We start from the raw sequence: 27,932 nt of genomic DNA on the forward strand, positions 1-27,932 counted from the left end.
TTTCCAGTGCCTTCAGGTCCTTCAAGAAACTGGTGCTGGTTCAGGACGCCCTGGCGAAGAGGAGAGGAACCGTTAAAGCAGAATTCTCAATGTGCATCATTAAAATTCAAAGCAACTATGCTCAGACGAGATTTCAAAATGTGGATAGGGTTTTAATCTTGGTGTTGATGATTCTCCATGTGTGATGAGAGCTATATATAAGGATTTTATTAATTAAGATCATAAGATATCTGCTCCTAATCCAAGATTAAAGGAGGTAATAATACTTCTTATTGTACCAGAAAACCTACACAAAATGTCTAACACTATCTGTCCTTTCTCTCAGTATGAGGATCACATCTCCTTCCAAATCTTTGACTTAAAATATTTCCGGTGGGAGTCTAATAATGTGCATAAAATTATGGTAGATACAAAACTAAATGAAACTTGATAATCTATATCTTACTTAAAAATTGCTGCACAGTGACATAATAATTATACTGGGGTAAGAGGTGGAAAAAGAAGTCACTAGCATTCCATAACAGGATTCTCTGCAAAGGAAAAGACATTTTCTTTAAAAAAAAAAAGAAAAACATAGCTCAAGTATGAAAATATTTAATGGCTTTGCAAGAAAGCAAAGTTTCTCAACCAGGAAACTAGGTCAGTGTGGATTCTTTCTAGTTTATAGTAATTTTATGAAGATTAAATTTTTACTGAATTAGATAAAGCATTAAGGGAGAATGTTACTGGGCTGGAGAGTTGGCTCCGTGACTAAGAGCACCTTTTGCTCTTGCAGAGGACGTGGGTTCTTTTCTAAGAATCCACAGGGTAACTCATAACCATTACTACCTCCAGTTCTAGGGATCCAACACCCTCTTCTGATCTCTTTGGTCACATCTAATACACATGTGGCAAACATATAATCATGCAGGCAAAACAGACATATACATAAGAATAAAACAATCAAAACAAATTTTAAACAGCCGTTTTCCTCTCCAACGATTAATGATAGTTCAGGCTGTTTTGCAAACAAGCAACACAAAAGAAACTAGAGATAAAAAAACTTTCAAGAAGGGACTATATCCTATCTTTGCATGTGCTTATACCTTGTTCAGGTAGAATTGCAATTATTTTAACAGCTTGAATTAGAAGGTCAGTTTTTACATTAATATATTTAGTAAGCATCAATCATATAAAATATCCCAACAACTAAATAGAACTTTGCCTGCATTGACTTCTCTCTTTCCTACACCTGTCTGGTTTTCCAGGTCAACCACTGATTTTCATTTGCTTTTGTTCCTGTTCTCATTGAGCTCCAGATTCCTAAGGAAATGAATGTAGAATTTTGTTGACCTATTGGAGAGACCGTGCCTTGTCTTTCCGAGTGAGCTCAGTTTTATGGCAAGGATCTGACATTCCATGGGTCGGATGTGTACTTACATGTGACACTGACGACTGGAATTTTCTGACAAATTAATGTAGAAAGCACTCTAGGTCATCTGGGGGTTGAAGGAGTTGCTGGGACAATTATTTTTACTGTGAAATGAAGAGGTCAGAATGCCCAGTGACCATTATCACTTCACAGGATGTGAAATGACATGCTTAGGAAATAACTAATATTTTATGTATGTGCATGCCACACATTTTCCGTGCTTATGACAGCTTTATTTGCATAGGAACATATATCCCAAGACCTCTCATTGAAGATGGGATATACTACATATTAAACTCCACACCTTTTAATGCATTTAAAAAAATTATAATGATGGCGATTCCTCGAATTTGATTAAACATAGGCCATACTGTGCGTGAAAATTAGCTGTTATTCCGGACTAATAAGTGTCCTTCAGATTATGTGTTTATCAGTACTAGAGTCATTTAAGCTGTTTTCTTAATATTTATTTTTACCTTTGTGATTGTGAACAGGTAGACTTTCCCTTCTTCTTTCTTGAGGTCGTTCATGTACATGGGAGCACCTACCAAGAGCACATCTGTAATGGTATCTTTATCCACATCCACCGAACACAGCACACTGCCAAAATAGGAGCCAATCTAGAGTAGCAAGGCAAATTAATCTTAGGAGTTATAGAGTCACATACGTATCCTAGCCCACACAACTCTAGGTATTCCTGACACCAGGGAGCCAGAGCTCACTAGACAAACCCTTCATAGCTATGTGAGCTGTAATTTAGAGAAAGGCAAGAGGGATAGGGCCAGCTAAGGACAGAAAAATAGCCATGTTACCATGGAAAACAAAACAAAACAAAATGTTGTAACAAGGACACTTTATCAGAGTGTCGGCAGCAGGTGGAGGGCTCAGGGAGACTAATATTTCCATAGCATCTTAAAGACAAAAGGAGTTTCTAGGTGGAGAGAACCATGGATGTAAAGCCAGTATTGTGATCCAGCACAGGTGATGTTAGGAAAGATAAGAGAACTAGGTAGAGATGAAGTCATTAGGACTGAGGATCTGAATGTCATCCCCTCCAGCAATGTTCAGTGAGTGTTGGTGTAACATCTATTAAGGATTTAAAAATTAGTGAGGGATTTCTTCTGTAACACTGTCCTTGTTTGTCTCTCAAACTAGATAACCCCTCATTCTTTATCCTACTAAAAAGAAGGCAAAAATGTGATATGAATGTTAGTTTGTGATCCCCCTACTCCTAGAAAAATCAATGGCAATAGCTAGACCAGACTTAATCCCAGTGAACCTTATACCATTAGCGTTGAACACAGACATGAGTAGACTGAGATGACTTAAACATGAGGAGCCAGTCGGTAAACACGTTTCTACTTCACCTGCCCCGGTTATCCATAAAATTAGTTTCACATGCTTAGTCATAATATTTACCTGGTCCCCTCTGTGAGACTGAATCACGGTCACATTGCCATGCTTGTTAACACTGTACAGCACTATCTGGCCAGTATAATTTGCTCGAGGAGCACCAGCAACAAAGTGGACACCATTTTCAGTAGAAATTGCAGCCACAGAGTAACCTAGGAGAGAAGCAGTTCTAGATTGAACATCACTGTCTCAGCCAGAGGGGGCTTTCAAAGGTAGCAGAGATGCTCAAAAGTCTTGATGTTAGATGTGATGACCTGCTCCTGAAATGAATTTTTCTGCCTTTTCATTTATAGTTCTGGGTACAATAGATAGGACCTCAACTTATAAGGCTGTCCCTTGGTCCTGGATTATTCTCTTCAGCTATTTACTTACAAGCCTTGCTAATTGTTCATTTTAATTGTCAACTTGACATAATCTATTACCTGGGAAGAGAGTCTCAGTGAGGGGTTGTCTAGATTAGGTTGATTACATTAATTGAATAATTGAGGTGGGAAGCCCTTCCCACCGTGGGTGCCATCATTCCTTAGGCAGGGGATCCTGAATTGAATAAGAGTAGAGGAAGTGTGCTAAGAGCAAGCACACATCCATTAAATCATTTCTCTCAGCTCCTGACTGTGTGTATAATGTGAATGGCTACTTCAAGTTCCTATTGCCTTGATTTCCCCACCGTGATGGACTGTGACCTGGAGTTGTGAGCCACATGAACCCTTCCTCCTTAAAGTTGCCTTTGTCTCTGTATTGTATTATAGCAACAGGAAACAAAACAAAGACACTGTCCTTTAACAACCGTTTAATGAATGGATGAAGTTAAATGGTGTTGCTATTTAATGGAAAGAATACAGGCCCTGGAGTTACAGAGTTCTGGGTTTGAATTCTGGACTTGTCATTTGCTGGGTTGTTGAAGTTGATACACATTATTAAGGTCAGTGGCTCTGAAATGGTTTTGGAAGGATTTGTGTAGATAGAATACAAGTAATCCACTGTAGGTACTGAACATCACCGGATGCTCCTCACATGAGTAACAACAGTAAGAACAAACACCTAAGAACTCCAGAACGATAGATGGCTACTGCTTGGGTATTACACTTTAGAGACAACTTTGGTTTTGAAGAAACAACCATGTTCCAGCGATATCCGCCTGAACAGAGACTTTTGTGTTTGAGAAACATTAGTGTTAAGTAACATCAAAGATCACATGAGCTTAACAGCTCAACAACAGATTAGTGTGTAAGGCTCAGCTTTCCTTACGTATGAGCTGAGGCCTGACTGGCCACGAGGTAACGACTGGATCACAAACGCACTAACGAGACCATGAACCGTGGGTCTGAGTTCATGGTCTGAGCTGAACTGAGAGTTCCAAGAGGGATAACCAAAACAAAAGCAAAGACAAAAACCAGCCAAACAAACCCTGCGATTTCTGAGCCAACTATTTCTGTGCCTCACCTAAAAATGAACTGTGATTTCTATCCTGCAGAACCTGGTCAAAGGCTTGTTTAGGAAAGATCAAGTGCTCGTAAGATGTCTCCTGGACAACAGTTCCACTCCAGTCAAAAGCTCCCACTGCACCTAGCATCAGGATATCCTGAAAAGATTGAAGAAATGAAGGTTAAGACAAATCACTTTTAATGTAAAAGAATTCAGGTGAGTCAAACATTGAAACAAACTTAAAAAAAAAAAGAAAACTAAGAAAATCTGCATAGTGAAGTAAACTAAATATATATCTTGGAATTGTTTTGATTTTGAAGCTTACCATGAGCTGTGGCATTAGTTCTCAATCTATGGGGTCATGACCCCTTTTAGGGGTTAAATGACTCTTTCACAGGGGTCACCTAAGATCATTCTGCATATCAGATATTTACATGACAATTGTAACAGTAGCAAAGTTACCATTAAGAAGTAGCAATGAAAATGATTTTATCACAGAGTGGTCGCTGTATTAAAGGGTCTCAGCTAGGAAGGTTGAGCAATGGTTAAGCTATGCTGTCTGGGAAGAACATGTTATTATTCATTATGTAGAAATCTTTGCAATGGGTCATGCATGGTCCAGGATGGATGCATGCTGGACCTTCGGATGAGTCAGATGAGAGGTTCTCCTCCCACATATTTATAGGAAAGGCTCGTGATGAACATGAGATGCACTAAAGCAACAGAAAGTGCTGACCCCAGAGGAGGGAGGGAGTGCTGTCATTTCCTAGCACATCTTGGAAGGCCTCCTTCTGACTGGTTGTATTATCAGCTCTCTTCCTCATATATTTGTGGTGTGTGGTGTGGTGCCTGGATGTTCAGGCTTGCACACATAGAGGCCTGAGGGCATCAGGTGCTTTTTTTCCCAGTCCTTTCAAGCATTCTGGCATCTACATCCTTTTATCCTATGTGTTAAATCATAGCACAACTACAAAACTCACCTGTAGCTGTGACAGTCAACATAGGGGATAGAAAGTCAGCCTAACTCAGGAATGGGGAGGACCAAGCAGTGCAGGGTCTTCTGTATTGGCTCAAATTCAATCTATATACCAAAGGCTACAAGTCCTTAGGCTTGGTCAGAATGAAAAATATTATTGTTAAGGTTTTTATTTTTCTTATGTACAAGGAAGCAAGGATATAATGTAGGTTTAAAATAACAAATAGGAAAAAATCCTATTCTGAGGAAAAAATATAAAAATTTGAGAAAAGTGTAATTAATGTAGGTACAGACTTTGAGCTGAGGATGTAGGATATAGGATGTAGGATGTAGGATGTAGGATGTAGGATGTAGGATGTAGGATGTAGGATGTAGGATGAGGATGTGGCATTCAGGGGATGACAGCAAGCTCATGGAATTGTGCAACAGTATTTCTGTAATATTGTATGTTTACCTCTTGCTATGGGAAGGTTTTCTAACTTCTGTCAACATCTCTAAGGGTTTTTGAATCGATAAAGTTAACATCTTTTAGTCTAGATCAGTGGTTCTCAATCTGTGGGTCGAGACCCCTTTGGGGGTTGAATCACTGTTTCACAGGGGTCACATATCAGATGGCCTATAGATAAGATATTTACATTACAATTCATAGCAGCAGCAAAAGTATAATTAGGAAATAGCAACAAAAATACATTGGTGACTAGGGGTTCACCACAACAGGAGGAACTATTAGAGAGTTACAGCATTAGGAAGAGTAAGAACCACGGCTCTACACAGAAGCTGCACACTTCTTGATCCTTAGCTCTGCTTAATGCCGCCTCTGATTTCAAATTATTCCCTAAAATATTTTCCAGAATCTGGTCTCGTTTTGTCTCTCATCCTCCCATGTCCTGGGGGAGAGAGAGTTAGAATCCAGACCTAGAGGTCGTTCCTGAGCACACTGGATGGACTGATCCCCTGAGCTATGAGGACTGGGGACCAAAGACACCCACTTCAGATTTTATGAATCCCCTATTTTCTGTCTCTGAAGTGAACTAGATGCTATGATAATGTAGTCTGTGACTCTGTGACAGATAAAATGGTTTTGTTTCTCTGACAGATATTTCAGGTAGTTAACTGATTGCCGTGGGGTTTTTAGATAGATGATGCCTGGAATTAGTATAGTGTTTTGACATAGGGAACTCAAAGCCTTTATTGCAAATGATATTCTTCTGTTATGTAGGAAAAGAAAAATTTAATTATTTTTTTAAACTCAGTGACCCGGGCCAGAAATCTGAATCATTGCTCAGGGGATGGCTGCTTTTCCTCCGTTATGTCTAAGCTATTGTGTCTGCATGTATGTTCTGGCAAGTGACAGTATTGGCTTCGACTTATCTGATGTACACACATTTTGAGGAGAGTAATCTGCACTGAATCCAACTTGTGCCATTTCCATCTGGAAGTTGTCTCCTCCTTGAACAGTGCCTGGAAAATACCGTTTTCCAAAATGATATTATCGTCAGCAATCAAAATTTCAAATATGGACACAGGCCTATACGCACAGGTATTTATACACACATCCACACCTGCACATACGCACACAAACATTCTTATGTCAATGTGAAACGATGCCCTGGGGGATTCTTGGAAGAGGAAAGCACAAGTCATGGAAGTAGTGTTCAAAGTTGGCTTCGACCTCCACTACATGTTAATTAATTTAATGAAATGTTTATGCTGTTCCTGATATGAAATTAGCCTCATCAAGGAGAATATTGGTTAATGTGGAAATTGAGATTAGAACACTGTTTTAAATTTATCATTACTAGCCAAGAAACAATTTGGAATTTGCCTTTAAATATCGGTGCTTCTGATGCACAAATACTTCAGATGCACTGGAGGGGCAAGCAGTTACTTCCCACCATAGACTGGACAGAGGGGAATCTGTGTTAGCCATCGGAAACCAGGACTCAAGGTTGAAGAGGCTGGAAAGTTGCATTAACTGTACTTAGGTATCTGTCGCTGTCTAACACCACAGAACTCTACTGGTAGGGATGTTATTTTCAGCCTGGTCAGAATGGTTTCAATAATGTTCATAAGAAGAAAGTCAAATTCCTGCATAGATACCGTAATACAATAGCAAAATGTACTTCTGTGACATATACTTTTCCTTCGGAGATATAATTCACACAGGCTGCATACAGACGATTTGGAGGGAGAAACGGTGTTATGCTCTTTGAAAGCCTTCAACAATCAGAACTGTCCAAAATAATTTCAAGGAATTCTTAAATTGCACTGCAACTCTTCTTACTCACGGATTTCAACCAAATTTTCTAGTACAGATGCCTTAGTATCTTCTAATTATTGCAGGGGGCTTTACATTTTCGGTGATGATTTGAATAACTCAGAAACAGTCCACTTGAGCAATTACATTTGGGGCAGGATAGAAAATTCTGCTGCATCGTCAGAAAATCGAAGTTTGACTTCAGCAGCAGATACCCATGCAAGATCATTGAATCCAGCTTCTAAGACAGTGCCTGATATACAGGTGAACAAGTAAATGCCAGCTTTAGTGCTGAGAGTTACCAGGATTCGGTCTCATGCTACTTTTTTTTTTTAACCAACTGTGACGAGTGCTCCAGTTCTTAGTGTCTGCTTTGATGACTGTCCTGCCCTGAGGAGGTTCCAAGGCTATGGAAGTACATCACGAGAGCTGCACTAAGGAAAACCTTTCCTCCAGTTGAACTGCTGGATACTGTCAGTGCATTTTCACCATTTTAAAGGTATATACAGCTACTATAAACGGACTCAAGAACTTCTGTCATTATGTAATTTATAAAGAAAAGACAACGATTATGGTGGATGGTGCTCAATTGTCCTCTCAAAAAAACTGAAAAAAAAATCATTGTATCAACCATATACGAGCTTCTTTGCACCTCAGAGAATTCTGGAAAATTAAGGAATATTGATGTGTCCTCTTTTGGGCCAAATGCAAAAGTGGTTGGATTCATAGTTTTCTCCTGCTTGCTGCTCCTTTACACCTCCTCTTATAAGCTGTGTATTCCTGTGCTTTGTCTATCTTTCTTGGTGACACACCTGAGCTGTTTTTTCTGCATGGTCTGTGAATTCATATCCATATGGCAAACATACGAAAATTACAAATTCTCAGAAAAATAAGCATTTGAAAGAGAAACCTGCATTCTTACCTTCAATGCTGAATATGTGCTCCCCTAGAGTGCCAGCTTTCTCCAGAAGAGCCGCCTCATCGGCCACATTGAAAAAGTACCTCTCCGTTGGAGTGCTAGCGATTGCTTTAATTTCTTTGATTAGATTTTTAGTATCAAGAGCATTTCTGTTTAAATATCCAAGAACCTTGAAAAAAGAGAAAGCGGGGGGCCAAGGTCATTCTTGTTCTGTGCAAATTTCACTGTGTCTGTTCATTTCATCATAAACTTTCTGGCAAACATTTCCACAGCCGTTCTTTTAGTTGGCGTGACTGAAAATCAGTGGTAAGCAGAGAGACAGTACAAACTACAGACTTGGAACGCGTCAACATATAGGTATGTGTAACCGGTTAGACAAATCCAGACAGAAGCTGCTTACCGCTATGCCAAACCTCAGTATCTCGTCATCATTGCATTGCTGGATCACAGTTTGCAGCTTCGACCCATCATGGGATTCCCCATCAGTCACAACTACCATGACTTTTGTAGCACCTGGGCGCCCGCCAGACTCCGGTAAATAAGCAATGTCTCTGTGATAGATAAATTACTCATCATTAATGGAAGCTAACATGTAAACCTCTGCTTTGAATTAAAAATGGGAAGTTAGCATCTTGGAGCACCTCAAACATGAACTATGTTGTATTTCTTTAGGTCAGTTTCCTTCTGTGTCAATGCCAGTGTCCCATTTAAGAGCCTTCCTCTATTGTAGCTTCCTCAGAGGAATATAAAACATAATTCATGTTCAACAGTAATTCCAACCCCTGGTGTGTGTGTGTGTGTGTGTGTGTGTGTGTGTGTGTGTGTGTGTGTGTCTGTATTTGTGTGTCTTGTATTCTGGGTTGTGCTGATTAGAATTTGGGTGAGTCCTAATTCCTGTTCATTTGGAAATTACGGAGGAAAAGTCCAGGGCTTTAAAAGGGTAATAAAAGCCAGACAAGCCACACATAAACAGTGACCATGCCCTATTTTAGAATGCTTGCCAGGACCCCAAGCTTCTTTCCTTGGGTAAAGGTCCCAGCTACATTCTCTGTCAAAGACAGGAGTTCTCTGAGGTTATCTTGATAACATTCTTTTCCTCAGTCTGGGTTACTGGACTAGAAATGGCTCTCCACTTAATGACAGGTGACTCATGTTTATGACATGGTCCAGCCTCAAAAGAGATGGACACAGGAAGGAGGAAGCCAGTCACATCTTCTCTGATGGACAGTCTCCTTTGAGACACATGAAGAAAACCTTACCAGTTGGTGAAAGCTTCTTACTTCAGTACAGACAGAACAAACGAGGGGACAGACAAAACAGGGAAGGGTGAGACAGACAAGGCAAGTGTGATGATAGCCAGATGTGTATCTATGGGAATGGGAGGAGGGTTTTGCCCACCTGATGACTGGGTGAATAGACACCAGCATCATAAGCAGTGTGGGCAAGGAATGGGGCTGGTTCAGGACAGACGGAATGTGCTAAGTGAGACGATGCTCTCCCAATAGAGATGCTCAACTTCAGTGAGAGGTGACTGATGACTTTGGGGAGAGGTAGGAAATGATACAAAGCAATGGGCAGCCCACACAGGGCTGTCACTCATGGCAAGGGTAGGGACATTATTCCTAACTGAGAGAACAGTGGAGAGGAGAGAGAACTTTGTTCAGTGAAGAAAAGCCAGGCATGGAGCCAGTGAAGAGACCAGAGCTGTCGACAGAACATTGGTGGGGACCCGAGATGTTCAGAGGAGCTAAGGACAGTGGGGCTTGAAGGGAGGAGTGCTAGAATAGTTGATATAGCGATAGACGTCCACCTCGAGGCAGAGTTACATGTTCAAGGAAGAAGAGGCTAGAAGGCTTGTAGGCAACTTGTTTTAATGGTGTTCGAAAGAACAAAACCAGGAGACAGAAAAGGTTGGGAGCAGGTGTAAGGGAGGCACATTTGCGACAGGAAAACATTTAGTTAAGTGTCTGGTAAAGCTTACGGAATTGAAAAGTAGAAACTGAGGTAAGAAGGGGGTAGAATGCATGCAGCTGCAAGTGACACTCTCTGCAGGTTGCAGCAGACACGATAATCTCAACACTCAAATTCCTGTGCATTTTATCCCATGAGCTTCATTAATATCATTAATATGCATAAAGTACTATATTAGCTTAATTTGTATGAAGTTAATATGAACGGTGGTAGATTGTCTCACGTACAGTATTTTAACCTAAGATCTTTGCAAAATTGGGCACCTCATGAAAAATCATATTAAACCATTCCATGGCAGTCCCATAACTGTGGTGTGTAACTTTATTTCCTCCGAGTTCTGTCAAAAAGTAAGCCTGTCAGAAGGCTCAGCCTTGTCTCCACCCTTGTTACTCTTGCTTTGCCTTTTCCATTTTTTTTCTTGCTTTTGTCCTTCCACACTGTGAAAATCTCTACCTGATAGCAGCAAAGCTTTACCTTGCAAATTGGATAGCCTTGAAGGTGTTTGTGAGGTCCCCACCATACTGGCGCGTCTCGGATGTGGCCTGAACCATATCTTCTTTGTTTTTGTAAGTGGTCAAGTTAAAGACAACTCTTGGGTCGTTGGCATATTGAATTAACGCCACCTTGGAAAGAGCAGACATTTATTACTAGTATTAGCTTATGAACATCTTATATTTAACAATATAATAAGAATTCAAGGTAAGTTTAGATGTGGGCCAATAGCTTAAAGGAACTAATTTCAATTCTGTGCTTGACAAATATTCTTCTTTCCGTGTAATCTTTGTTCAAGGCCATGAGTGTGTAGCAGGCGCATGACTGCCAAGCAAGATAACCTGTGACAGTTTACACTTTGGGTTCAAAAGTACCGATAGACTCTTAAAGCACTTCCTTTGTGTATTTAATGCAAAGGAATCTTAGGCTAAATCTTTGTAACACAAATATTAAAATAGATACAGATAAGTAAGCTATCTAAGTATCAATGGGTAGTACCTTGAAAACAGCTATAGGTAATTGCAGATAGAGGGTGACATCTCATTAGTTGAGAGTAATGTAACAGAGTCCAAGTTGAACTGAGGAGAACTTCATGCACTCCTAAGCACCCTACTCTGTTCGACTGACTCTTGGAGTTCTCCTGTTGTGAGTTTGCGCATTGTTGGAGCAAGGATGCTGGATGTACATATGGGACAAGGAACTCCTGACCATTTCAGAAAGAAATTTACTTGAAAGAGCTAACAGAAAGATAAACACCACTGAGCCATCTTTCTATTCCCTTAAGACATATTATTAATGAACTCATGGGTTAAAAAATTAAAATAAGCTTTTTGAAAGAGACGTAAATGCTATACGCTATTTTTGATGCCTCTGTCAAAAATAAAACTATAAAAACCAATAGCATTGAACAAAGTCATGTTGGTAGAATATTGACCTTAGAAGTATATACTTCAATTAATTTTCCATGTTACCATTAGATTCATTTAAAATGAATAGTTTGACAAATGAAAATTTAAAACTTCATATCTAACATTATTTTCTCCAAAAGCAAGCTGTGAGCTTATTTATGTATTTGTTTGTTTGTTTTTGATGTCCTTACCTGTGTCTTTTTAGGTCCTATATCCAGGCCTTGCACAAACTTTTCCAAAAAATTCTTTACTGCTTCCCAGGGATAAATACTGTTTGATTCATCACAGACAACTACGACATCTACGAGGGAAGGGCAAGCTACACAGGGAGAGATGGAAATAAAAACGCACGTTTTTCCAAAGATAAGTCAAATTTCACAGCCACACAAACTTCTGACTCGCAGAGAGGTTGGGTGGGACTTGATGTAACCCCTCCCCCTTTGACTGTAAGGTACTGCTCGGACCTCTTTCACATTCGTGACTTACCTTGAACTGCAGGTGAGAAGCTTGTCAACGACTGAAAGTCTGGACTGACATCAGAACAAATTCCAGTTGCATAATACTGATTTCCACACTGATGTGCCCACAGAGGACCGCAGGTCTACAAAGAAGGAAGAAAATAATGTAATATACACACACAAGAAATGTAACTTTCTACTTCTCCTTTTATGGAATTTAGACACTATTCTTGACAAAGATTGACCAAATATATAAATGTGTATGCTCCTCTGTGTGTGTGTGTGTGTGTGTGTGTGTGTGTGAGAGAGAGAGAGAGAGAAAGAGAGAGAGAGAGAGAGAGAGAGAGAGAGAGAGAGAGAGAGAGTATGTGTGTGTTTGACCTGTATACATTTTTGTGTACTACTTTTGTGCCCAGTGCCCTTGGAGGCCGGAAGAGGAGGTTAGGTGCTGGGAATTGGACCTAGGTCCTCTGGAAGGGCATCTAGTGGTCGTCATTGATGAGACATCTCTCCAGCACCCAATTTGCCAACTGTCAAGACTAGCAAGTCAAAATGCATTTGAAAGACTGATGAGATAGCTCAGTTGTTTAGAGTGCTGGCTTCTTTTCCAGCAGACCCAAGTTCAACTCCCATTCCCCACGTTGTAGCTCACAATCTTTTATAATTCCAGTCCTAGGACAGCTGACACCTTCTTTTGGATTCCATGGGCACTGACAAGCACCTGATGCACAGACATACACATTCACGTGGTTGAAAAACAAACTCCCAATAATCTTCTTTAAATGCTTTTGAATGACCATCCTCTGGGAAGGGTAGAGGACAGGAGAGGGCAATAGATGTGCTCTCCACATGGTAGGTCTTCAGGAGGAAATCTGGGACCATTGAGGGTAACTGCCAATGGACAGGAAGACCTTGGGGTCCCTCACCAAACTACTAGAAAAGCCTCCCAATGAAAATGAATGCAGTGTTGGCTTCTTATCTCTTAGATATGTGGGTCTCGCACCGCTCATTTATAAAACAAAGGCAATCATGCCTTTTTACTTGTAAGCTTGTTGTGATTATCAACTATTTGAAGATCCATAGACATAAAGTACTCAGAATGAAGTCAGGAGGAGAGCATTGCCATGTTCATCATCACGGTTGATTGAGCACCAAGTCTTCTCTTGTTCCTTCCATCAGAACTTTTTTTAAAAATATCAACTGCAAATAGTAATATTTTTTATTGGGTATTTTTATTTACATTTCAAATGTTATTCCCTTTCTTGGTTTCCCATCCGGAACCCCCTATCCCCTCCCTCTTCCCCCTTCTTCTATGAGGGTGTTTCCCCACTCAACCACTCATCCCTTCCCTGCCTCCCCACCCTGACATTCTCCTACACTGGGCAGTCCAGCCTTGGTAAGACCAAGGGCTTCTCTTGGTGCCCAACAAAGCTATCCTCTGCTATGTATGCAGCTGGAGACATGGGTCTATCCATATGTACTCTTTAGATGGTGGTTTAGTCCCTGGGAGCTCTGGTTGATTGGTATTATTGTTCTTATAGGGTTGCAAATCCCTCCAGCTCCTTCAATCCTTTTTCTAACTCCTCCAATGGGGACCCCATTCTCAGTTCAATGGTTGGCTGCAAGCATCCACCTCTGTATTTGTCATGCTCTGGCAGAGCCTCTCAGGAGACAGCTATATCAGGCTCCTGTCAGCGTGCACTTCTTGACATCAAATCCTGTCTGGATTTGATGACTGTGTGTGGGCTGCATCCCCATGTGGGGCAGGCTCTGAATGGCCATTCCTTCAGTCTCTGCTCCAAACTTTGTCTCCATATCTCCTTCTGTGAATATTTTCATCCAAGACTTTTTAACAGGTACCAAAACCCAACAAGGGTTAGAATCCTCTAAGGACAATCAAGGATCCTCAAAGCATGCCTGAGCTATGAATGGTAAACAAAGAGCAAACTTCCTGCATTCGGGGGCAGGCCATTGTATCTCTCTCTATTTGTCCCATGTTTTAAAACCATTTTCCCCTGAGGTCATAAAGGAAAAATTTGAGAAAAACCTATACTTGTAAAGCAATGAACATACTAAACAGCACAACTGAGGTTGTATACTGCTGCCTTTTAGCCTTGCTAACAGCTATTTCCTTAGTTCCACATTTTATTTCTTAAGCTAGCAAAGGTGCCTGGTATCTATTTCCTTGTTCAAAGCATACCTATTCTAGCTCTTAACATCTCCATAAAGACAGCACCAATTCTCTCCTTGTCAGCCCATTTGAATGCTGAGATTTGCTAGTTCAATCATGGTTCAAACACATAGGAGACATTAGACCCTCTAATATAATATTAAACTTTCTAGATGAAAAGAAGGAGCTTGAGAGAGGGAGAGGGAGAGGGAGGAAGGGAGGAAGGGAGGGAGGAGAGAGAGAGAGAGAGAGAGAGAGAGAGAGAGAGAGAGAGAGAGAGAGAAAGTCCAAGGATGCTACAAGTTACCTGGAGAATTTCACATTACGTAAATCAGTGACCCATGCTTACAACATTGAACTTATGGGGCAGATCAGTTGTTAAAACTGAATAGAGAGGTGTGAACTTATAGGAAGCAATTAGAAAAACAAAAGAAATTTGTTTGACCCATTTTAACTGTCAGTGGCTTAATCCTAGCAGCTGTACTCATATTTCATGCTCAGTGAGCAAGCATGATTTTCCTCCCATTAAAAACGGGACATTTTGCCAATCAGGAAAAAGTCATTGTTGCTTCTGGCTAGTACAAGCACACATGCACACATGCACACACGCACACACACACACACACACACACACACACACACACACACACACACACACTCGAGATAACAATCATTGATGCCCCTGTCTACACCCTCAGTTCTTTTATCATGGTGGAAAATAACTCATTAAGTGTTTGAGAATCGAGGTTCTTTTTCACAAGCAATGGAAAAGGGCATTAAGAAGCTGAAGTTACAATATGCCAATTGTCAATGCCAAGACATTCTTGCTTTAAGCCCAGAACTTAAGAAGGTTCAGAAATATGTGAGGAGCACCAGTCTTTTCCACATAATTCTTAAGAGGAGCTCAAGACTCTGACCTTTTGAATGTTTAAAGAAAGTTTGGTCTCTCCCTCCTCCCAGCTCCCTTACAGAATCTACTAATTCTCTCGTAGATTTTTTTTTTAAGAAAAAAAGTCTAGAATTAAAGTTTAAAAAATTTAAAAGTACAACTATACTACATAATTCTCAGGATATTCTTCTGACCTTGGTAACTGCAAAAATAAACAAAAACCCTGAAATCAACCCTGTTATAAAGATTGCAGAATGTCACTAAGCACAGAGACACCTTTCAATAGTCATTGATGACCTGATATGACAGACACGATGGACAGTACTTAATTTGCTTAGTGGTAATAAGGTTTTCTGAATGCAAATATCTGTGATTCTAAATGGAAATGATATTGGCTATATTTTTCAAAGTCTAGTGTTTTAAAAAGGCAAGACTTTAGTTAACATGTCACTAGCACAGACAAACTAGGCTTTTGAAAACATTTTTTTTTTGGTTTGGCAAAGCTGTCAAACCTTCCTAATTCTGTGACCCTTTAATAAAGTTCCTCCCAATCATAAAACTATTTTCGTTGCTATTTCATAACTGTAATTTTGCAACTATTATGAATTATAAAGTAAATATCTGATATGCAGGATATCTAATATGTGACCCCTGTGAAAGGGTCAGGGTCATTCGACCTTTAAAGGGGTCTCGATCCACAGTTTGAGAACCTCTAAACTAGACTATTTTTATATGACTCAGAGGAAATTTCAAATATGATTTGTTTGTTTCCCCTCATATTCTCACTTTGGGGGTGGTGGTATGTGATTTTTTTTTCACTGTGTATACAACAAATGTCAAATATTTTCAACAATTTTCTATATTAAATCTAAGCTCAGAAATTCTTTCCTTTAGAAAATTTCCTTTCGTAACACATTAGGAAGTAAGTGAGAGATCCAAGAATATATGACACGAGAGACAGTTTCTCACTTTACGTCGGATCAGATTTGCCAGTGCTTGGCTTTGAGCCCTGCCTGTGGAACAGAAGGTTCTCAAACATGATCCTTGAGGAAGTAGAAACAAGCCTTGAGATTTCCATAGTTTTCATACCTACTCAGCACATTTTCCAAGGGCTAAAGACTTCCTCTTATTCCTTCCATTTCATTCAAAAACATTGTATTGTTTTGTCGAACAGTCAAGAAGGCTCTATGTTGTTTTCCCTTGGACGTTCAAATAGCATGGTTGGTCCAAAGACCAACTTCAGTGATTAAATTTCCAGAGTGTATTCGTTAAGAGGGATGGCAGGAAGACACTGAGACAAATTCTCTCCAGAGTGAGGATCTGAGAGGACAACACTCACTAGAAAGCCGCCGGTCCCCGGATTCCTGGTGAGGGTCAAACCCAGGCTCATGTTGGTCTTTATCTCGGTAACATTTGAGATGCTTGCTGAATCTTTTGGAGAGAAAGAGATGTTTTAAAGTGTCAAATAGTTACCATTTACTGAAGGCTCTAACGAAGCATCCAGGCAGGCTCAAGGTTTTACGTAAGTTGGAGTATAGTATAGCATATTCCAGAACAAGCATTACATAATGATGTAAGTTGGAGTATATTATAGCATATTCCAGAACAAGCATTACATAATGATGTAAGTTGGAGTATATTATAGCATATTCCAGAACAAGCATTACATAATGATGTAAGTTGGAGTATAGTATAGCATATTCCAGAACAAGCATTACATAATGATGTAAGTTGGAGTATAGTATAGCATATTCCAGAACAAGCATTACATAACGAAGAGTCGGAGCGTGGAGCTGTCAGCCACTCGAAGCTCACTTCAGTGTGAGGCCCTCAGAGAATTTAAATATGTATTTTTGAAAGAACAATGTCCTGATCAAGAGAAACCCACATGAGGACACAGACATCTCTGTTTGTCACATTTTCTCACGGTTGCCTTTTTTTTTTTTTGAAAATCAGGATTAAAAACAATTACTCTTAATGATCACCATTTGATAGATGATGGCTCAAAGCGATAGGAGATTTTTTTTTTTTAAACGGGATCATTCAGGTAAAATAATAAATGAATCTGGCCCTCCCAATTAAGACACCAACTACTACCTATTTCCTCTTCTTTCTTCTTGGTAATGTGATTTATTTTTGTTCTCTAGTCTCAGGCAAGCTGCCACCACCACTTCCATTAATCCTTAGTTGGGTCGCTTCCCTGACTTTCCAGGGCAACTGCTATAAGACTTCAGTCCTCCTTGGAAACCTTCAACTGAACCCTCATCCTGTCAGTCTCCTTGAGAAGCCGCACACTGTGGTACACACTCTCCGTGACCTTGGCTCCTCAGCACTGGTGAGGGTACCTGCTGGAACTCACTCCTCTCTGCTTCCTTTCTGTCTTTGAGAAGGAGACATTCTCTGAAGATTGGCTCTCCCAGACACCAGTGAAGTGTCTCTGGCTAGCTTAATGCTGCATGGTCATTGGCTGATATCCATTCCTTCTTTGCCACCTCTTGACATTCTCTGTCTTTTTCTGGAAAGAGTTCTTAATCTTGCTGCTCAATGGAGCGATCTTCCCACTTCCTGTATTACCTAACTTCTAGAAATGGAGGGTGGATCTCAATCCTTACACTTGTTTCTTCCTAAATTCTTTCTTATTCTTTTTTACCTCTTCATGGTCCCATTGGACTTAGAACTATGTTAGTTACATATGGTTTTGAAGAGTGCAGAAAGAAAATAATGGAACTGCCATGTTTATGCTCTTATTTTTCTGTAAACATCTTGTTACTAAGGCCTGGACGTGAATTAGCTTAAAATTAAATATGTGTATGAGTCTTCACTCCCACATTTCATTCAAAATATTCTGATTGTTTTGCTGAATAGCCAGCTACACATCAACACTGTTATTTTTCCTCTGCTATCTAAGCAGAATAATTGATCCAAAAGCAAACCCCAATGTTTAAATCTCCAGGTTTCCTTTGATAAGAGGAGTGGTGGAAAGACACCAACCACAATTTCTCTCTAGAGAAATGAGGTTCTGAGAAGAAACCCTTACTAGAAAGCTCCTTCCTACAGTGGATTGAGGTGATACAATAAAAATTGTGGTTTCTTTCCCTGTAGTGCTGAAGATCAAACCAGGCCCTCACATATTCTTGGATCTACCATTCAGCTATATCCCCAGTTGTGATAATAAAAAATTTGAATATCAATTCCATAAATGGTGAGTGTTTAGGACTCTGATCACCCACATCCCTTTTGCATAAACTGAAAATTTTTACTTCACACTTCAATCTCTGTAGCATTTACTGTCACTGCCCACATGACTCACTGCATAAGCACCTACTGTGAGCCAGGAATGATGTTACACATTTCTCATACACAGATATACAAGGGCACTTCTGCTCTTGCTTTTCTAACATGAGTGTGCCTATGCACATGTGTTTGTTCAAACTCATTAGAAATTTGGATATGATCTGGTGTCCAAAAGATTAAATAAACAAAGGCATAAAGCTATCAGCATTTCTTAAGACAAAACTCAGGATCTGTTTTGGTTGTTATTTGGTTGTTTGAGTTTATGACAAATGAGATTTTGCCATTTGCAAAGAGTCCCATTGTTAAGTGCAACTCACTTTGCAGATTCAGCTTTTCACAGGTGGCAGTGGGTAAGTCAACAGGGCACTTGTACACGTCTCCCATTCGGTTGTCAGGGAAGCCACTCCATGGCGAACCAACCAGTAGCCTAGAAGCAGGGTGTTCTCATTAGTCACAGCATGGTATGGGCAACTTATTAAAGAGAAAACTGGCAAAAGTTGGCAAAAATCACATTTAATGTTAATCTTATATAAATTCACATTTCATATACATTCATTTATAATTTGACTTGCTACCTACCCTCATGGCTGACCAGGACACTTAATAAATGTCTGTGGTATGGATACTTTACAAAACACCCCTAGATGTCTCACCACACTAGTCAGAGATGCACAACGCGCGCCACAGTATGACCCATAGTTCTATTGGTCAGTCACATTAATACAATAAAAGTGACAGGAAAATTGATTTTAATAATGTATTTTTAAACCCATGTGATACAAACTAACATGTAGTCAGCATAAAAGTTTTTTAATAAACTATTTTTAATTTTCCCCTCCAAAGTCTTTAGAGTTCAGTGTATATTTTACATTGAGAACACATATCAATGTGCCAGCAACACTGAGAACTGAAAGGGAGGGCTCGGGTGGATAGAGATCACTCTATGTGCTGGCATAGTGCTGGAGAAGGACATCATATTCACTGACACCCAAGAGTGACAACTGACATTTTTAGAGTTCTTTTTATGTTTTTAGTGCTGTCATAGGCTATGCTATTTAGGTAGCAGGTGAGTTATCTGGGTGACTTTATGGAGAGGATACTTAGCAGAAATACTGAACACATGCATCTTGCAGATCTCTTTGCTGTGATCCTTAGTGGGTGCCTATCTCAAATACAGGATGAGTCTGGTGTTTACATCCTTCCTCTGGTTAGCTTCATTTCCTTCAAGAGACTTTGCTCCTTCTCCCAACAGAAAGACTCATTTAATGTTAAATGCTCATAGGGTAGTGAACAGAAAGAGACTATGTGCTGTTCAATTGTTTTTCTCCTATGCATGTGTTTTCATATGTGTGTAGATGCACGCATGTATACAAGTGACTGTTCATGTGGAGACCAGCAGATACCCTGAAACACTACTGACCTGTTTTGAGGCAAGGTCTCTCATTGGTGAGGAGTTTCTCAGTAAGGCTACATTGGCTGGCCAGGGAGCCTTATGAGTCCACCTGTCTCTGCTTCCCTAGCATTGGTAACAAATGGGTTACCAGGCCTAGCACTTTTGCATGGGTTCTGGGACTCAACTAAGCTGTTGCCCAACCTTATCAGCTTGACCTTCAGAGGTCATAGTAGGTTATTTATTGTGTATCACTCAGTTGCTTAGGAAGTACATTTGTTTTACCACTAGTTGAGAAGGTTATCTATGAAATTTTCCATGTGTCTTCTCTGCTAATAATTTGTCATTATCAGTCACACAAGTATTCCTTGCTAATGTAATGTGGTAGATAAATAAAAATCTAAGGCAGACTACTGTCTACTAAATCCAGCATAACTAAAATCAAAGCCTGTCTACTAAATCCAGCATAATGGCTTAGCATACATAACCAATAAAGCAATTGCATGAGAGAGACAGAGGACATAAATTCATCTCTTCTGTGAAACAAATGCTAACATGGTCAAAGGATGGGAAAATAGACATGAAGGATGAAACACAGTTTGTAGATCAACAGCAAGATTATCTTATTAGTTGTGTAAAATTATTCTTGCAGAAAATTCTGAATATTTTAATTCAATTAAGTCTTATTAAGGTCACAGCAGAAAGATTTGTGTCCTCTTATAAACACGTGATTTAACATAATTTATTAAAACATTACTTGTACTCAACGTTTCAATCACATTTTTTTTTCTTTTTTTATTAACTTGAGTATTTCTTATATACATTTCGAGTGTTATTCCCTTTCCCGGTTTCCGGGCAAACATCCTCCTCCCCCCTCCCCTTCCTTATGAGTGTTCCCCTCCCAACCCTCCCCCCATTGCTGCCCTCCCCCCATAGACTAGTTCACTGGGGGTTCAGTCTTAGCAGGACCCAGGGCTTCCCCTTCCACTGGTGCTCTTACTAGGATATTCATTGCTACCTATGGGGTCAGAGTCCAGGGTCAGTCCATGTATAGTCTTTAGGTAGTGGCTTAGTCCCTGGAAGCTCTGGTTGCTTGGCATTGTTGTACTTTTGGGGTATCGAGACCCTTCAAGCTCTTCCAGTTCTTTCTCTGATTCCTTCAATAGGGGACCTATTCTCAGTTCAGTGGTTTGCTGCTGGCATTCGCCTCTGTATTTGCTGTATTCTGGCTGTGTCTCTCAGGAGCGATCTACATCTGGCTCCTGTCGGTCTGCACTTCTTTGCTTCATCCATCTTGTCTATATGGGTGGCTGTATATGTATGGGCCACATGTGGGGCAGTCTCTGAATGGGTGTTCCTTCAGTCTCTGTTTTAATCTTTGCCTCTCCCTTCCCTGCCAAGGGTATTCTTTTTCCTCATTTAAAGAAGGAGTGAAGCATTCACATTTTGATCATCCGTCTTGAGTTTTGTTTGTTCTAGGGATCTAGGGTAATTCAAGCATTTGGGCTAATAGCCACTTATCAATGAGTGCATACCATGTATGTCTTTCTGTGATTGGGTTAGCTCACTCAGGATGATATTTTCCAGTTCCAACCATTTGCCTACGAATTTCATAAACTCGTTGTTTTTGATAGCTGAGTAATATTCCATTGTGTAGATGTACCACATTTTCTGTATCCATTCCTCTGTTGAAGGGCATCTGGGTTCTTTCCAGCTTCTGGCTATTATAAATAAGGCTGCGATGAACATAGTGGAGCACGTGTCTCTTTTATATGTTGAGGCATCTTTTGGGTATATGCCCAAGAGAGGTATAGCTGGATCCTCAGGCAGTTCAATGTCCAATTTTCTGAGGAACCTCCAGACTGATTTCCAGAATGGTTTTACCAGTCTGCAATCCCACCAACAATGGAGGAGTGTTCCTCTTTCTCCACATCCTCGCCAGCATCTGCTGTCACCTGAGTTTTTGATCTTAGCCATTCTCACTGGTGTGAGGTGAAATCTCAGGGTTGTTTTGATTTGCATTTCCCTTATGACTAAAGATGTTGAACATTTCTTTAGGTGTTTCTCAGCCATTCGGCATTCCTCAGCTGTGAATTCTTTGTTTAGCTCTGAACCCCATTTTTTAATAGGGTTATTTGTTTCCCTGCGGTCTAACTTCTTGAGTTCTTTGTATATTTTGGATATAAGGCCTCTATCTGTTGTAGGATTGGTAAAGATCTTTTCCCAATCTGTTGGTTGCCGTTTTGTCCTAACCACAGTGTCCTTTGCCTTACAGAAGCTTTGCAGTTTTATGAGATCCCATTTGTCGATTCTTGATCTTAGAGCATAAGCCATTGGTGTTTTGTTCAGGAAATTTTTTCCAGTGCCCATGTGTTCCAGATGCTTCCCTAGTTTTTCTTCTATTAGTTTGAGTGTGTCTGGTTTGATGTGGAGGTCCTTGATCCACTTGGACTTAAGCTTTGTACAGGGTGATAAGCATGGATCGATCTGCATTCTTCTACATGTTGCCCTCCAGTTGAACCAGCACCATTTGCTGAAAATGCTATCTTTTTTCCATTGGATGGTTTTGGCTCCTTTGTCAAAAATCAAGTGACCATAGGTGTGTGGGTTCATTTCTGGGTCTTCAATTCTATTCCATTGGTCTATCTGTCTGTCTCTGTACCAATACCATGCAGTTTTTATCACTATTGCTCTGTAATACTGCTTGAGTTCAGGGATAGTGATTCTCCCTGAAGTCCTTTTATTGTTGAGGATAGCTTTAGCTATCCTGGGTTTTTTGTTATTCCAGATGAATTTGCAAATTTTTCTGTCTAACTCTTTGAAGAATTGGATTGGTATTTTGATGGGGATTGCATTGAATCTGTAGATTGCTTTTGGTAAAATGGCCATTTTTACTATATTAATCCTGCCAATCCATGAGCATGGAAGATCTTTCCATCTTCTGAGGTCTTCTTCAATTTCTTTCCTCAGTGTCTTGAAGTTCTTATTGTACAGATCTTTTACTTGCTTGGTTAAAGTCACACCGAGGTACTTTATATTATTTGGGTCTATTATGAAGGGTGTCGTTTCCCTAATTTCTTTCTCAGCTTGTTTCTCTTTTGTATAGAGGAAGGCAACTGATTTATTTGAGTTAATTTTATACCCAGCCACTTTGCTGAAGTTTCAATCACATTTTTGACCAGTCAAAAATCTGTATGATGGGTTTAATGTTGTTATTATGTTCACTTTGATGTTGGGGACTGCTGGGAGCATTTGGCATGCATGTTTGAGCATATCTGGTGTTCCTCATGACCACTCAGAGGGAATGAGGACTCTCATTTGAACTGTGAAAACTGTCTCACAATGGTTCAGCCTTCTCCATTTGTAGTATCCTCTAGTAGTCCCTTACAGGGGATCCGCATAGCATTCTGTTAATTTTTGTGTACAGACACATCTTACAGAAGCAGGTAATACAGTTCCTAATTTCCTGACTATCCCTGTCTCATCCCTGTGTTTTCCTGGGGTTGAAGAGTCCAGCCTTATGGAGCTCAGCTCTCTAGACCAGAGTCTTTTCTGCTTCCAGACCTTCCTACATGTGATGCCACTTCATCCATGGCAGGTTCTACTAATCAGCTACATATCCTGTGATATAACTCTCCTTCCAGAATGTCACATGGTTCGCCAAACTCTAAGGACTAGATCCTTTAGTAGATATGGAGGTTGATGAGAGCCAAAGATTCTGTGCCTGTAGGTTTAAATACTTGAGAAAGAAATACATTGTGACTGTTCTGTCAGCTATTTCAGATTCAGCATCTACATTCTATTGTATATCAAAGTTATACTTCTAAAAAATACAAATAATGTTTCAAATTTAGTCTTTGAAAACTTTACACATGTATACAATGTTTCTTTTAAAAAAATATGTCTTGATCTTAACCGCCTTCCACTCATTCTCAAGCAAATTCCCTTATCCCCCAGCACATTCTCCCATCCTCCCTTTTCAAATAACCTACTGAGTCCAATTAGTGCTACCCATAAGCACATGGGCGGGGGTCCATTCACTAAGGTTTGACCACCAGGTTTGACTACCAGTAGCCACACCCCCAAAGAAAATACTTTTCCTTCCCCAGCAGCCATCAGTTACCAGTAGCTCTTGGGCTAGGCATGGGTTGTCAAGTGCCCTATCTCTGTCCACAATGGACTGTTGATTGCCTTGATCTTGTGCAGATCACGTGGTCATAGAACACAGCTGTTGAGAGTTGATGTGTGTTCAATAACCATGCAACTCAAGAAGCTATCATTTCCCAGCTAAATTCGCCATCCACTAACCATTACATTCCTTTGCCTCCTCCCCATTCTCCATGGTTTCTTGAGCCTTAGATAGTGAGAAGTTGGTATCGATGACCCATGTAAAACTCAGCACTCAGTGTGACTTAGCACTTGACGCTTTGACAAGTTATGAGTCTCTGTCCAAAAAGAAGCTTCTCTGCTCAAGGTTTAAAGCACAAAGAAAAGTATTCTGTGGAGACTAGGAAGAAAACATCACTCTGCTTAATCTTCCATGGTAATTTAGAATCACCAGGGAATCACACCTCTGTGTCTGCATACGTTATCTCCTAGAAGGTTGGCTTGAGAAAGGAAGACCCATCCTAAATGTGGGCAGCATAGCCCATGGCAAGGGGCTTTGAAATCCAGATGACTTCTAGTGGTCATTATTCTCTGCTTCTTGACCATAGAAGAAATGTGACCAGCTGCCTCATGCTCCAGTCCCCCTGTCTTTTTCATTACGGTGTGTTGTCCCCTCCAATTGTGAGCTAGCATGAACCATTATTCCTTCAGATATTCTTGCCAAGGTCACAATGTTGAGAACAGTATCTGCTGTAAATACCTTAAGATAAGGGTTATAGAATGTGTGGCTCTGGACTTCGGCATTCTGGGAACTCCTGTTAATTCTAGTAAATATTATATTTTGGAGTGGGAGTAAGGTTTCCCAAAAGTTATCTTACTTAACCTGCAAAACAAATCTGAGATTGCACTATTGTCATCTTAGAAATGGAAGCACCAAAACAGAGTCACGAGCAACTCCCTCCTTATCAAATGTCTGGTCAGGGTCAACTGTGCCCTTTTTGAAGGCATGGTTTTTAATCTTAAGGAAGTTTTCTTTCTTCTTCAATACAGGGGACAAAGGAATGTAAGAGTCAGTGAATGAGAAGTTCAGTTGGGAAATGACGACTTCTGAGTTTGCATAGCTGTTGAACACATCAACTTCCAGCAGTTGTGTTCTATCTTCACATGATCTGTACAAGATCAAGGCAGTCAACAGTCTGTCATGGATGGAGAAATGGCACATGCGAACCCATGCCTAGGATAAGGCTGGGAAAACCATGTTAAGAGGCAGTGTAAGTTCTACAAATTGGATGGAGTAGAAATGGGAAGCAGAGGGCCAGCTCACACTTACTGGGAATAGGTGTGTGACTGTGCTTTATTAAAGGGAGCCAGGATTCAGACACCTGACATAGCCATCCTTACAGATAACACGCACACAGCAATGGGGAACATGCTGTTCTCAATGATTGTCAAGAACAGAGTATGATCAGTAATACCAGATTTAATCATACAGGTGAGTCTTATTAATTTAGATTTCTACAGTTCCTTGCCAAAGCCTGTGAGAGATAGAATGAGGAATTTAAGTTAAGCATTACTGAAGTAAAGTGTTCCATTTCTCAAAGACTCCAGAAGCAAGGACACAGCACCAGCTCTCTGCTAATCTTCACAAGAAGAAACAAGAGGTGTTTCCTACTTTCTGTCCCACTGGGCACCTTGATTGGCAGCTCTCTCACCTCCTCTCCTCTCTTCTAAGAATTCATCAATAGTTACCCTTGAAATTAGAGAGGACTTAAGATGTCATTGTCATCATTACTACTAGAAAGGTGGCTCTCCTAAGGTAAGCGGACACAAAGAAGGAGAGACATACTCGCTGTATGCGTCCACTCAATAAGGAATACGTAAAAGCACTAAAATGTCAGAAAAAAAAACCCATAAACTTATTTTCTTCATCTGCTCTTTTAAGTACTCAACATAAGATAGGAGAAAACAATGAGACCTCCCATTTGAGGGGCACGTGAGAAACAAGGTAATCCTGGCCCCTAGTTCACGCACACTCGTTCTATAAATATTATAGCATATCAGGGATTGCAGGGAAACTTCTTTTTTTTTTTTACTTTTTTTTTTATTAACTTGAGTATTTCTAATATACGTTTCGAGTGTTATTCCCTTTCCCGGTTTCCGGGCAAACATCCCCTCCCCCCTCCCCTTCCTTATGGGTGTTCCCCTCCCAACACTCTCCCCGTTGCCACCCTCCCCCCAACAATCTAGTTCACTGGGGGTTCAGTCTTAGCAGGACCCAGGGCTTCCCCTTCCGCTGGTGCTCTTACTAGGATATTCATTGCTATCTATGAGGTCAGAGTCCAGGGTCAGTCCATGTATAGTCTTTAGGTAGTGGCTTAGTCCCTGGAAGCTCTGGTTGCTTGGCATTGTTGTACATATGGGGTCTCGAGCCCCTTCAAGCTCTTCCAGTTCTTTCTCTGACTGCAGGGAAACTTCTTGACCACTGCCATAGCCTTTACTGATAATGTTTTCCCATTCTGCAGCAGATGCCTTCTCATACTCATGGACTTTTATGGAATCCTGTTCCTGACAGCTCAGCCTCATGAGAGGAGGCTGTAAAGTCACCAGAGGCCACTCCTAGGGAATCATGACCTTACATTAATCACACAGGAAGTTAAGGAGGCTGTCACTGTCACCAGTTAAATTTCATGGACATAGAGCTGTAACAGGGAGAGGTACACCAGGACAAATGTTCCAAAGGGAGGAGTTCCATCCACTAGTGGGGAAATGACGTTGAAACAAGCAGGAGTTCTTTGTATAGTTTTCCTTCACTCTCATCAAGAAAAGAAAAATAGTTGTGGGAATAGACACAGGTGCTAATTCTCCAAACTCAGCAAAAGCCAAAGTTATAAACTTCTCCTTTCCTCCAGTGAAACTGGGAATTCTTCCAAGACTATCTTAACTAACACTTACTGTTCAATTATCTTGTGGGAAAATAGTGATTATGTAGACTCCCAAAACATAACCAATTTGCCCACCTCCGGTGGAACTCAAAGTGCTTTGTTTAGTTAGTAAACACTATTTATGGCGGCGTAGGTCAGACAATTTTAACCCACAATCCAGGAGCTGCTGAAAATATCTGCCTTTGGTCTCTGGGTCCCTAAGCTCTCCAGGCTTTTGTAAAAGAAAAAAAAAAACAGTAGGAGTTTTTACAGAGATTGAAGATGGACATACAGTTCCAACATATAGTATCATTAAGAAATATTTACTGAGTGCCTTGGGGATAGGCATGTCACACAACTCCAGGAGGCACCATTCTTATGTAAAGCGTGTGCCCTGGCCTTGTACAGTAGACCACCTGGGTGGTTGTGTATGGTGACAAGACCTAATCTAATGTGTTAGTTAGGAGTACTATGACTGTGATACAATAGCATGACCAAAAGCAAGCTGAGGAAGAGACACTTTGATGTTCATCACTGGAGGAAATCAGGATGGACAGGAACTCAAGCAGGATAGGAAGCTGGAGGCAGGAACTAATGCAGAGGCCATGGAAGGATGCCGCGAATTGCTTACTCAGCCTGCTTTCTTATAGAACCTACGACCATCAGCCCAGGGATGGCCCTATATACAGTGGACTGGAGTCCTCTCCCATCAATAACTAATTAGGAAAATGCCCTACAGGCTTGCCTAGAGACTGATCCTAAGGAGACATTTTCTTAATTGAGGATCCCTTCTCTTATGACTCTAGTTTATGTTAACTTGACATAAAACAAGCCAGTGCACCTACTATGGACCATACTCAATCGTAGGTACTAAGGATAAGTGAGTAAAAAAGTCGTCAGAGAAATGTCAGCCTCAAATCTTACATTCTAG

At 40.5% G+C, this 27,932-nt stretch overlaps 1 protein-coding gene across 1 annotated transcript in view; it reads right to left on the reverse strand.

Moving 5' to 3' along the window:
- Positions 1 to 27,932, reverse strand: part of Itga2 (integrin subunit alpha 2) — a 101,098-nt gene that overhangs the window by 38,607 nt on the left and 34,559 nt on the right. The window contains exons 3-14 of the mRNA NM_001427291.1: positions 18,901 to 19,010; positions 16,629 to 16,720; positions 12,259 to 12,373; positions 11,964 to 12,091; positions 10,847 to 10,995; positions 8,802 to 8,952; positions 8,405 to 8,570; positions 6,610 to 6,686; positions 4,268 to 4,406; positions 2,831 to 2,976; positions 1,888 to 2,031; positions 1 to 50 (exon numbers count right to left, since the gene is read on the reverse strand). The exon at positions 1 to 50 is cut by the window's left edge and continues 154 nt beyond it. Coding sequence (NP_001414220.1) covers positions 1 to 50; positions 1,888 to 2,031; positions 2,831 to 2,976; positions 4,268 to 4,406; positions 6,610 to 6,686; positions 8,405 to 8,570; positions 8,802 to 8,952; positions 10,847 to 10,995; positions 11,964 to 12,091; positions 12,259 to 12,373; positions 16,629 to 16,720; positions 18,901 to 19,010 — 1,467 coding nt within the window. The remainder of the gene's footprint in view (positions 51 to 1,887; positions 2,032 to 2,830; positions 2,977 to 4,267; positions 4,407 to 6,609; positions 6,687 to 8,404; positions 8,571 to 8,801; positions 8,953 to 10,846; positions 10,996 to 11,963; positions 12,092 to 12,258; positions 12,374 to 16,628; positions 16,721 to 18,900; positions 19,011 to 27,932) is intronic.

Source organism: Rattus norvegicus, chromosome 2 (genome assembly GCF_036323735.1).
Source record: "Rattus norvegicus strain BN/NHsdMcwi chromosome 2, GRCr8, whole genome shotgun sequence".
Taxonomy (NCBI): Eukaryota; Metazoa; Chordata; class Mammalia; order Rodentia; family Muridae; genus Rattus; species Rattus norvegicus.